General features: G+C 62.9%; 1 protein-coding gene across 1 annotated transcript in view; it reads left to right on the forward strand.

Moving 5' to 3' along the window:
- The first annotated feature begins 3205 nt into the window (after positions 1-3205).
- The window catches only part of KCNH4 (potassium channel, voltage gated eag related subfamily H, member 4), an 11139-nt gene continuing 2759 nt past the window's right edge, over positions 3206-11585 (forward strand). The window contains exons 1-13 of the mRNA XM_014959072.1: positions 3206-3527; positions 3659-3790; positions 3979-4109; positions 5022-5265; positions 5465-5622; positions 6329-6536; positions 7327-7521; positions 8231-8430; positions 9037-9286; positions 9375-9589; positions 10636-10674; positions 10772-11139; positions 11242-11497. Of these exons, the coding sequence (XP_014814558.1) occupies positions 3398-3527; positions 3659-3790; positions 3979-4109; positions 5022-5265; positions 5465-5622; positions 6329-6536; positions 7327-7521; positions 8231-8430; positions 9037-9286; positions 9375-9589; positions 10636-10674; positions 10772-11139; positions 11242-11497 (2526 nt within the window). The 5' untranslated portion in view covers positions 3206-3397. The remainder of the gene's footprint in view (positions 3528-3658; positions 3791-3978; positions 4110-5021; positions 5266-5464; positions 5623-6328; positions 6537-7326; positions 7522-8230; positions 8431-9036; positions 9287-9374; positions 9590-10635; positions 10675-10771; positions 11140-11241; positions 11498-11585) is intronic.

The following is an 11585-nucleotide window of genomic DNA, read 5'->3' on the forward strand; positions in this document are numbered from 1 at the left end:
CCCCCGGGAAGCCCCGGTGCTGCACAGGGCAGCCCCCCGTTAGCAACGCTCCGGGGTCGGTTGGGGTCAGTCCCTGGCCTGGCGGATACTGGTGGGGGGGTGTTTTGGCGGGGGGGAGGGGGGGAGCACGTCCGTTTTGGGGTGTCCCAGCACCGTCCCGTCCGTTTTGGGGCCATTCCCTGTGATCTGGTGTTTCTCCGGGAGCTGGGCTCCCCTCTGTGTCCGTGTGCTGGGGTCAGGATGGATTAAGGCCTCGGGATGTTGGGGAGGGGATCATGCCGGAGTGCCACGTGCCAGCTCCTGGCACCGCTGGCACCACGCAGCCACCCGGGGACAGGTCGTGTTCGGGGTTGACCCCAGTTTTCCCCAAATCATCTGGAGGAAGGTCCTCTTGGGCCAGCTGGCTGCAGGGTTGCGTGTCCCTCACCTTACTGGGAGGGACCAGCATGAAGGTGACACTGGGACCTGCGACCACCTCCCAGGGCACCATTGGGGCACCAGGAGCACCCCTGGGGCATGTGTTGGCCCTGATGCTGGGCTGGTTCGTGGCCTGATGTGATGCAGAGCACCCCAGATGACCCAGGGTGTTGTTTGCCCGTAGGAGCTCTCATTTGGGATGTTACCTTTGAGACAGCAACGCGTAACGAGGTGTGAGCCCCCCCCCAGCCCCCCCCAGCTCAGGCTGAGCTGCACCCCGAGGTGCCAGGGCAGAGCCCCATGTGTGATCCTACAATCAGGGGCTGGGGCCAAGCGTGGCACCGGGCTCCACATGCCCCTGCCCCTCTGCTGAGCTGAGGGGAGTCCCCAGCTCTGCTGTGGGGTTAGAATCATAGAATCATCTAGATTGGAAAGGACCTTAAAGATCATCTAGTCCAACCATCAACCTAACTCTGACAAAAAAATAAATAAGAAATAAGCAATTAAAAAAAAAAACCAAAACCCACACACTAAATCATATTCTTGAGGACCATGTCAACCCGTGTTTTGAACACTTCCAGGCAAATAAAAAGACCAAGATATGAATAAAAGCTAAAAATAACTAATACTAACAAATAAAGCCTTTCACTAATGGTATCTATAGCTCCAGATTGACTCAATATATACATCCCTGACAATTCTTCCTAAAACAGACATCAGCAAAGAAAAGTTTGTGCAGCAAAGGCAAATTTCATTCAAATATAAACCCCAAAAATGTATGTCCCCACTTAAAATCATTTTGGAGGCCCAGCCAAATTGAAAAACCTCATGTTAAAATAAACGGGTGTTCACAAAGCCCCCAGAGCCAACAGGGACCGGTGTCCCCAGGGCTGGATCTGGCTTTTGGAGGAGGACGGTCTCACTGGGAGCTGCCTGAAGTAGTGACCCAATGCAAAACCTTGGGAATTTTGCCCTGGCAAAGGTGGGATTTGCCCCACGGCACCCTGCAGCATCCTGCCTGCAGCTGTGCCAGCCGCCTCCCAGGCACTTTTAAACAGCTTTTCGGGTTTGATGTGTCTCTTATCGGCTTTATCTGCCATGGAGAGGGGCTTTAGCCGCAGTGATACGCCGTGCCAGTTAACCCTGCCTCTCCCGGGCAGCTGCTGCCCACTGGGTGCCCATCCAGGCAAGGTGGCCACTGGCAGGGGACTGCCGAGCCCCCCCATAACACTGCTTCACCCTTCTCAGCAGAGCTGCTCCCAAATGCAACCCCTTTTTTTTTTTTTTTTTTTTTTTTCTTTTCTAATAACGCATCCTGGACAATGCCGTAATCCTGGCTCCCCAGAGCCAAAATCTGGCCTTAGTCACAGCTCCAAGCTATTTTTGCTTCTCCAAGCTAATCCTGGGTTGAGCTGTGCTGTGGCAGCCCCGCTGCACCCCCCCATCGTGCCAAGGCTGCCCATCCCTTCCTTCCAGCAACCTCCTCTGCCCTTGTCCTGCCCGCGCTGCCCTGGCACGGCTCTGCTGTGGGTGCAGGGGGGCTGTGACCTGCTGTGGGGTCCCCCCCCCTGGGCTGGGGGGCAAATCATGGCTCTCACTCCTGCAGCCCAGGCTGGGGGGGTGTGGGGGTGCTGGGCTGGGGCTCCACGGGCTGAAGACTGTGTCAGGGCTGGGGGGACACCCCGCTCTGCTCTGGGCTGGCAGCACCCCACCGGGTTTGCTGCTGCTCTGGATAAGCTGCCTGAGCCCCGGTGGGAGGTGGGGGTGGCAGATGGTGAGGGGGAGGCATGAATGGGATCACGGCTCCGGCGATGGGAGCCAGCAGCTGGATCTGGGCTCCTTCCCCTTCCGGGGCATGGGGCTGGCTGGGGTCCTGCCCAGGATGGGACCTTGGGGGTGGCAGGGCAGGGGGTGAGCAAGCTCTGGAAGCAGCTGGGTGCAGGCTGGAGAGGTGGGCCCAGGTGAACCTCATGAGGTTCAACAAGAACAAGTGCAAGGTTCTGCACCTGGGCCGGAACAATCCTCACCATCAGCACAGACTAGGGGGTGAGGTATTGGAAAGCAGCCCTGAGGAAAGGGACTTGGGGGTGCTGGTGGATGAGAAGCTGGACATGAGCAGGCAGTGGGCACTTGCAGCCCAGAAGGCCAATCCCATCCTGGGCTGCATCAAAAGCTGCGTTGCCAGCAGGTCCAGAGAGGGGATTCTGCCACTTTGCTCTGCTCTGGTGAGACCTCACCTGGAGTATTGTGTGCAGGTCTGGAGCCCTCAGTATAGGAAAGACATGGACATGATGGAGTAGGTCCAGAGGAGGGCCACGAGGATGATCAGGGGGTTGGAGCACCTCTGCTCTGAGGACAGGCTGAGGGAGCTGGGGTTGTTCAGCCTGGAGAAAAGGAGGCTCCGGGGAGACCTAATAGTAGCCTTCCAGTACCTGAGGGGGCTACAGGAAGGCTGGGGAGAACCTGTTTAGAAAGGCCTGCAGTGACAGGATGAGGGGAAATGGCTTCAAGCTGGAGGGGAACAGATTTAGACTGGAGATGAGGAGAGGGTTCTTCACTGTGAGGGTGGTGGAGCACTGGAACAGGTTGCCCAGGGAGGTGGTTGAGGCCCCTTCCCTGGAGATATTCAAGGAGAGGCTCGACGAGGCCCTGGGCAACCTGGTCTAGTTGGGGGTGTCCCTGCTGACTGCGGGGGGGGGGACTAGATGGCCTTTGGAGGTCCCTTCCGGCCTGGGCAATTCTATGACTCTATGCAGCTGGATGGAGACCTGGCTCTGCTTCCTAGAGGGGCCCATGGGTGGCTGGGAGGGCTGTGCTCCACTTTGAGCCCCCCAGGACAACCCTGAGCCCTCAGGGGCGGCTGCGTCTCCTTCCAGACAGCAACTTCATCCTGGCCAACGCGCAGGTCCACCGTGGCTTCCCCATCGTCTACTGCTCCGACGGCTTCTGCGACCTCACCGGCTTCGCCCGCACCGAGGTCATGCAGAAGAACTGCAGCTGCCGCTTCCTCTACGGGGCAGAGACCAGCGAGCCCGTCCTGCAGCGCATCGAGAAGGTGCTGGACGGCAGGCAGGAGTACCAGACCGAGGTCTGCTTCTACAAGAAGGGTGGTGAGTGGTGTGTGGGGTTGGGTACCTGGTGGAGGCTCCAGATGGGGCTCAGCCCCGTGCCAGCCCTTGGGTGAAGCTGCTGAGCAGCAGGGAGGCTTTCCCTGCCCTCACCTCCCTTCTCCTCCACACAGGAACTGCCTTCTGGTGCCTGCTGGACATCGTGCCCATCAAGAATGAGAAGGGGGAGGTGGTGCTCTTCCTCTTCTCCTTCAAGGACATCACAGAGAGCCGGGGCAGGAGCCACCCGGGTGACAAGAAGGAGGGTGAGCCACGGCTGAGGGATGGGGACAGGTTTTGGGGAGCGGTGTGTGCGGCGGACGCGTGGCAAAGGAGCTCCCAGTTCCCTGCTGGGCCCAGCCTGCTTTTGGGCACCCGTGCAAGGAGAGGTCCCCAAAGCAGCACCAGCAGTTCCACGGCCTCCCACTAACCCAGCACGTCTTGTCTGCTGCAGAGAAGCAGAGGAGCAAGAAGCCCAGCAGCTCACACCTGCGGGCGGCGCAGAGGCAGGGCAGGACGGTGCTGCACCGGCTCAGCAGCCAGTTTGCCCGGAGGGACCGTGGTGGCGAGATGAAAATCAACCGCGTAAGGACCTGGGGGAGCCCTCAGCTTCACCCCCTGCCTCCCAGGCTGGGGCTGCTGCCAGGCTGGCAGTGCTGCCAGGACCAGCCCTGCAGCAGAGCCCAGTCCCACTGGGATGCTCTTCCCATCCATGCACCTCACTGCCCCCCCAGACACCGGAAAGCCCCATGTCCCCGGCAGCCCGGGCTGCAAATGTGGTTTGTTGGCAGCAGGAGAGAGACCAGCGGGTGCCTAGACCTTGCTGTGGGGAGAAGTGATTTTCTGGCAGCTCACGCAGGGCTGTGTCTCTCCTCACACGTTTGCTGTCAGGCAAACCCAGCCGTGCCAGCCCCAGGGAGCGCCGTTACCAGGCTGCGGGTGCCAGCAGCAGGGCTCCCAGCGGCACCAGGGACCCGTGTCATCTCTGTGCCAGCCCATTTGCGTGGCTGCGGTGCCCCAGGTCCCCAGGCATGGCTGCAGTGATGGGCAGATGTGGGGCCAGGGCAGGGGTCTGCCACCAGCAGAGAGCTGGGGTCCCAGTCTCGAGTCATGGGGGTTTGAGTGGGATGGACCCCACTATCCCCTCACCCAGGGTGGGCTCTCTCTGCCCCCCAGCAGCGCTGTGTCCCTGCAGAGGGAGGGGGTGGCTCTGCCCCAGCACCCGAATTGTCACCTGGGACGGTTCTGGGCAGCAGCTGGTGGTGCCAGTGGATTATTGTTAATAGCATTAGCATAGCGTTAATTTATGTGCCGTAATCGGGCATTCTGTGCCCATCTCTGAGGGTGACCTCAGCGCAGCCCACGTGCCCTGTTGGAAATGTGTCCATCACCCCAGGCGGGCAGGACTCAGGACGGGGGGGTCTGTGGTGGCCTCCCCCCCTCCTGTGGGATGGCCCCCGTGCCATCCGTGTGCCACCCTGCTGCTTGCTCCCCCAGAACGTGTTTGAGAACAAGCCGTCCATCCCCGAGTACAAAGTGGCCTCGGTGCAGAAGTCCCGCTTCATCCTGCTCCACTACAGCATCTTCAAGGCCCTCTGGGACTGGCTGATCCTGTTGGCCACCTTCTACGTGGCCATCACTGTCCCCTACAACGTCTGCTTCACGGGCACAGAGGAGACCCTCTCGGCTGCCCGCAGCACCATCGTCAGTGACATCGCCGTGGAGATGCTCTTCATCCTGGGTAGGTCCGTGCCCGGGGCAGAGCATCCGTGTGGGATGGGGGACATGGCTGAGCGTGGCAGGAGGACAGGTCCTGAGGGGTGACAGAGAGGGGAGCGGGCATCACTTAGCCCCTTCTGCTGTCACGGAGTACCCCGAGAACGGGACCCAGGTTGGCCACGGTGGGGGTGGTGAGGGCTGATCCTGCTCTCCCGGGGCAGACATCATCCTGAATTTCCGGACGACCTACGTGAGCCAGTCGGGCCAGGTGGTCTACGACCCCCGCTCCATCTGCATCCACTACGTGGCCACCTGGTTCTTCGTGGATCTGATCGCCGCTCTGCCCTTCGATCTGCTCTATGTCTTCAACGTGACCGTGGTGAGTGCCGGGTGAGACGGGGGCAGGACGGGCAAAGCCATTGCTTCCTGCTCCCCCGGTCACCTCCCTGCCCCTCTGCAGCACCCCAAATCCCCCGGGGAGGTTTGGTGACCTCACAAGCTGTGACCCCCAGCTTCCCGTTGGGCTCTGGGCTCTTCCCCAGTGGTGGAAGACTCAATGGTGGAAGGCTGCTTGGGGACAAACCCTTCCCAGATGGCCCCATAACCCCCCTGGCAGTTCGGGGTGGGGTGTTGAAGGGTCCCTGTGGTGGGGGCTCTTCCCCACTGGTGGAAGGCTCAATGGTGGAAGGCTGCTTGAGGACAAGCCCTTCCCAGATGGCCCCACAACCCCCCTGGCAGTTCGGGGTGGGGTGTTGAAGGGTCCCTGTGGTGGGGGCTCTTCCCCAGTGGTGGAAGACTCAATGGTGGAAGGCTGCTTGAGGACAAGCCCTTCCCAGATGGCCCCACAACCCCCCTGGCAGTTCGGGGTGGGGTGTTGAAGGGTCCCTGTGGTGGGGGCTCTTCCCCAGTGGTGGAAGACTCAATGGTGGAAGGCTGCTTGAGGACAAGCCCTTCCCAGATGGCCCCACAACTCCCCTGGCAGTTCGGGGTGGGGTGTTGAAGGGTCCCTGTGGTGGGGATGGGGTGGGGGGGAGGTCTGTGCCTGCACCTCCATGGGGTTCACCCGCCTGTCCCCCCCTCCCCAGACCTCTCTGGTTCACCTGCTGAAGACGGTGCGGCTGCTGCGGCTGCTGCGGCTGCTGCAGAAGCTGGACCGGTACTCCCAGTACAGCGCCATGGTTCTCACCCTGCTCATGTCCATGTTCGCCCTGCTGGCCCACTGGATGGCCTGCATCTGGTACGTCATCGGCCGCAAGGAGATGGAGAGCAACGACCCCCAGACCTGGGAGATCGGTGAGTGTTGGGGGAACCCTTCCCAGATGGCCCCATAACCCCCCTGGCAGTTCGGGGTGGGGTGTTGAAGGGTCCCTGTGGTGGGGGCTCTTCCCCACTGGTGGAAGGCTCAATGGTGGAAGGCTGCTTGAGGACAAGCCCTTCCCAGATGGCCCCACAACCCCCCTGGCAGTTCGGGGTGGGGTGTTGAAGGGTCCCTGTGGTGGGGGCTCTTCCCCAGTGGTGGAAGACTCAATGGTGGAAGGCTGCTTGAGGACAAGCCCTTCCCAGATGGCCCCACAACTCCCCTGGCAGTTCGGGGTGGGGTGTTGAAGGGTCCCTGTGGTGGGGATGGGGTGGGGGGGAGGTCTGTGCCTGCACCTCCATGGGGTTCACCCGCCTGTCCCCCCCTCCCCAGACCTCTCTGGTTCACCTGCTGAAGACGGTGCGGCTGCTGCGGCTGCTGCGGCTGCTGCAGAAGCTGGACCGGTACTCCCAGTACAGCGCCATGGTTCTCACCCTGCTCATGTCCATGTTCGCCCTGCTGGCCCACTGGATGGCCTGCATCTGGTACGTCATCGGCCGCAAGGAGATGGAGAGCAACGACCCCCAGACCTGGGAGATCGGTGAGTGTTGGGGGGGGGGGCTGCGTGGGGGTGCTCAGGACGCCTGGCTCCCCCCTCCCCGTGCCACCGGTGGGAGGGAGCGGGCAGAGGGCAGTCCGGTGGGACGCAGGGGGGGCTGGGGAAGGGAGGGGAGCTGTGTTGAGCCCCCCCAAAATGAGTGCTAACCCCCCGGCTGTGCTTGGCAGGCTGGCTGCACGAGCTGGGCAAGAGGCTGGAGGCTCCCTACATCAACAACTCGGTGGGGGGCCCCTCCATCCGCAGCGCCTACATCGCCTCCCTCTACTTCACCCTCAGCAGCCTGACCAGCGTGGGCTTCGGCAACGTCTGCGCCAACACCGACGCCGAGAAGATCTTCTCCATCTGCACCATGCTCATCGGGGGTGAGGCGGGGAGTGGGGCAGGGCTTGGGGGGCTTCATCCCTGGTTGCCAGAGGAGGGGGTGCAGCAGGAAGGGCACGGGGAGGGGATGCGATGAATGCGTGTGCCCTGAGGGACAGCCCTGTGGTTGGGGTTTTAGGGGAGAAGCCCCCCCCACCCTGCACCCCTTGGCCCCACATTGCTGGAGGGGGCAGATGGAGATGATTCAAGGATTGGAGCATCTCCCTTATGAGGAGAGACTGAGAGAGCTGGGACTCTTTAGGCTGGAGAAGAGAAGGCTGAGGGGAGACCTTATCAATGCCTACAAGTATCTCAAGGGAGGGTTGAAGGAGGAGGGAGCCAGACTCTTTTCAGTGGTTCCCAGGGAGAGGACAAGGGGCAACGGGCACAAGTTGGAACAGAAGAGGTTCCACTCAAATATGAGGAGAAACTTCTTCCCAGTGAGGGTGGCAGAGCCCTGGAACAGGCTGCCCAGGGAGGGTGTGGAGTCCCCTTCCTTGGAGATTTTCAAGCCCCGCCTGGATGCTCCTGAGTAACATGCTCTGACAAGCTCTGGGCAATCCTGCTTCAGCAGGGGAGTTGGACTAGATGATCTCTGTGGTCCCTTCCAACTCTAAAATTCAGTGAAATTCAGTGAAAACCCCTGTAGGCCACAGCCCCCACCCAGCAGTCCCCTCGGGGGGGGCCTCACGCTGCCCTCCCGGCCCCCAGCGCTGATGCACGCCGTCGTCTTCGGCAACGTCACGGCCATCATCCAGCGCATGTACTCCCGCCGCTCCCTCTACCACACCCGCATGAAGGACCTCAAGGACTTCATCCGCGTCCACCGCCTGCCCCAGCAGCTCAAGCAGAGGATGCTGGAGTACTTCCAGACCACCTGGTCGGTCAACAACGGCATCGACGCCAACGAGGTAGGAGGTGTTGGTCGGGTTGAGCCAGGACCCCTCCAGCCCCCACTTCCCTGGGGGTGATGGGGTGGCAGGGCCAGCTAGGAGAGTGCAAGTGTGAGTGTGTGCATGTCTGTGCCCCGTTGCTGGAGGGACCAGAGCTGTGTGGCAGGTCTGGGGCAGATTCCTGTCAGCACGGGGAGTGGGACAGGGCAGGAGGAGCAGAGGCAGCTCATCCATGGCCAGAGCTGGCTCGTATTTTCCAGCTGGGACTGCTGGATCCATGGCCAGAGCTGGCTCTCATTTGCCAGGTGGGACTGCTGGATCCGTGGCCAGAGCTGGCCCGTATTTTCCAGCTGGGACTGCTGGATCCGTGGCCAGAGCTGGCCCGTATTTTCCAGCTGGGACTGCTGGATCCGTGGCCAGAGCTGGCCCTCATTTTCCAGCTGGGACTGCTAGATCCATGGCCAGAGCTGGCCCTCATTTTCCAGCTGGGACTTCTGGGCTCTGTGGAGGCAGCAGAGCAGTGAGATGCTCCGCTCCAGAGCCCCTTGGGGCTGTCAGGCTGTGTGTGTGTGTGTAGGGGGGGCTGCTCCTCGCCACCCGCACCCCAGCCCCACATCTCCCCAGCTGCTGCGTGACTTCCCCGACGAGCTGCGTGCGGACGTGGCCATGCACCTCAACAAGGACATCCTTCAGCTGCCCATCTTCGAGACGGCCAGCCGGGGCTGCCTGCGCTCCCTCTCCCTCCACATCAAGACCTCCTTCTGCGCCCCGGGGGAGTACCTGCTGCGCCAGGGCGATGCGCTGCAGGCCAACTACTTCGTCTGCTCCGGCTCCCTCGAGGTCCTGAAGGACAACGTGGTCCTGGCCATCCTGGGTGAGGAGCAGGTGGCGTGGGGTCTCCCCCCAGCCCCTTCTGCTGCCCGGTTGGGGCTCACACCGCCCGTCCCCATCCCCTCCTGCAGGCAAAGGGGATTTGATCGGAGCCGACCTGTGCAGCACGGACCGGGTGATCAAGACCAACGCGGACGTGAAGGCGCTGACCTACTGCGACCTGCAGTACATCGGGCTGCGGGGGCTCTGCGAGGTGCTGCAGCTCTACCCCGAGTACGCCAGCAAGTTCTCGGCCGACATCCACCAGGACCTCACCTTCAACCTGCGGGAGGGCAGCGAGATGGAGGTGGGTGCGTGTCTTCCCTCTCAGCCCCCTTCCCGTCCTCACAGACCCAGAGACCGGAGCGGGGCTGGGGCTCCCCACGGCCACGGAAGGGGAGTTTGTGTGCTCCCCGCTCGTGATCCCCAGGCTCTGTGGCCAGGGCGGGGGCTGTGCCACCCCGACCACACAGGTATGTCCCGTCCCAGCTCTTCTCAGCTCCCTGCAACCCGGGGAACTGGAAGAGAGAGCATTGGCAATGCAGGGTCTGGGGTGGATGGAGGGCTTGGAAACGGAGTGAAGGGGACAGGGGGGGCACGGCGGGACAAGCAGCTGGGACATGGCCCCCCGAGTGCGCAGGAGGCAGCGCCGGGGGCTGCCGGGTTTAGTCACGCTGCCAACTCCGGCAGCCGGGGGGATGTTCTGCTGCAGAAATAGCTCTGCAGCTTCTCCTCCCCCGGCTCTGCTGCTGGCACCGAGCAGCCGGGGGCTCCTCCAGAGCATCCCCCCCATCCCTCCCGGCACCCAGCACCCCCAGCCCCTGCAGAGGTGGGGCAGGAGGTTGTTCTCTAGATCCCAGATGCCCTATCAGACCCCAACGTGTCTGTCACCCAGGAGAGGTATAAATAAACCAAGGGTGGGTGGGTGCAAACGCAGCTTGTTGGGTCCTGCGGAAGCCCCCAGCACCCTCCCCTGGCCGGTGGCACGTGCCCGGGGGAGCCGATGCTCTGATGGCTGAGCCAGGGCTGGGAACTGGGGCTCAGCTGTGGTTCTGACTTGGGACACGCAGGCTGAGGCCGGGCAGCTCATCAGTGTGATGAGAGCAGCAGAGGATGGAGAACAGGCAAGGGGCTGGGACAGTTGGTGCTTGGGCTAACCAGGATGGGGCTGATACACGGTGCCAGGGGAGGTTTGACCATCCGGGGGGGGCACCGAGAGACTGGAAAAATTCCAATGCCAAGGTGGGGAGTGGGTGGGCACCTGCTCGAGGCTGTGTCTGCACGTGGCTGGTCCCCACGGAGCTGTGCAGGGTCCCACGGGCCACTGAGCCACCACCTTCTCTCTCCCCACAGGGGTTCTGCCGCTACTCCCGGTCCCCACGGCTGTCACAGGCACCCCAGGTTTGTCCAGGGGGGGAGGACGGGGCAGGGGTGGCCATGCCCGGCCTTGGCACCTCTGTGGGCACCAGCCCTGACCTCCTCCCTGCAGCCTCGCCCGGAGAGCGGTGCCACCCCAGAAAAGCCCCTTCCCTCCATCCTGGAGGACGAGGAGGAGTCCGACGAGGTCTTCCAGCCCTCGCCCGCCGCTGTCACCCGCCGCAAACTGCTGCTGCCCCAGCTGAGCAGCCCGGGGCGCCGCGGCTCCTTGAGCAGCCTCCTGGGTGATGAGTTATGCCAGATCTCAGCCCTGCGGCGCAACTGCCGCTCCCCAGCCCGCTGCAGCCGGGGCCGGAGCCCCTCTCCGCAGTGTCGGAGGGACCCCCGGCTCCCGGAGCAGGAGGGCAACGCGGGCAGGAGACCAGCCAAGCTCCTCATCCCCTCCCTGCACGCCTACGGCCCCCCGGACCTCAGCCCCAGGTAAGGCTGGGACAGGCTGGTGGCTCGTCCCGCTGCCGTGGGGACGGTGGCAGAGGGGTGAAGGGGTGGCCATGGCCAAATCTCCCCCCCTCCCTGCCCTAGAGTTGTGGACGGGATTGAAGACAACGGGGGGACGTCGGAGCCACAAACCTTCTCCTTCGACGTGGACGCCCCACTGCAGAGCGCGGCGAGGGGCTCCCCCACAGCCGGTACCCCCGGGGCTGGGGGGCTGGGGAGCTGGGGGAGCCCCCCGCCACCGGCCCCGTCGTCCTCCCCAACAGGGACCGAGGTGGGGGGCCCAGCCCTGGCCGTGGAGGCGGAGGAGATAAAGCAGAACATCAGGAGGCTCAACCAGGAGGTGTGTGGGGGGGGACCAGGATGCGGGGGGGGGAGGACACGGGGTCGGGGGTGTCCCCCGGGACTCACCGCCGTCCCCCCTCTTCCAG

Source organism: Calidris pugnax, unplaced genomic scaffold (assembly GCF_001431845.1).
Source record: "Calidris pugnax isolate Ruff unplaced genomic scaffold, ASM143184v1 scaffold341, whole genome shotgun sequence".
NCBI classification, from domain to species: Eukaryota; Metazoa; Chordata; class Aves; order Charadriiformes; family Scolopacidae; genus Calidris; species Calidris pugnax.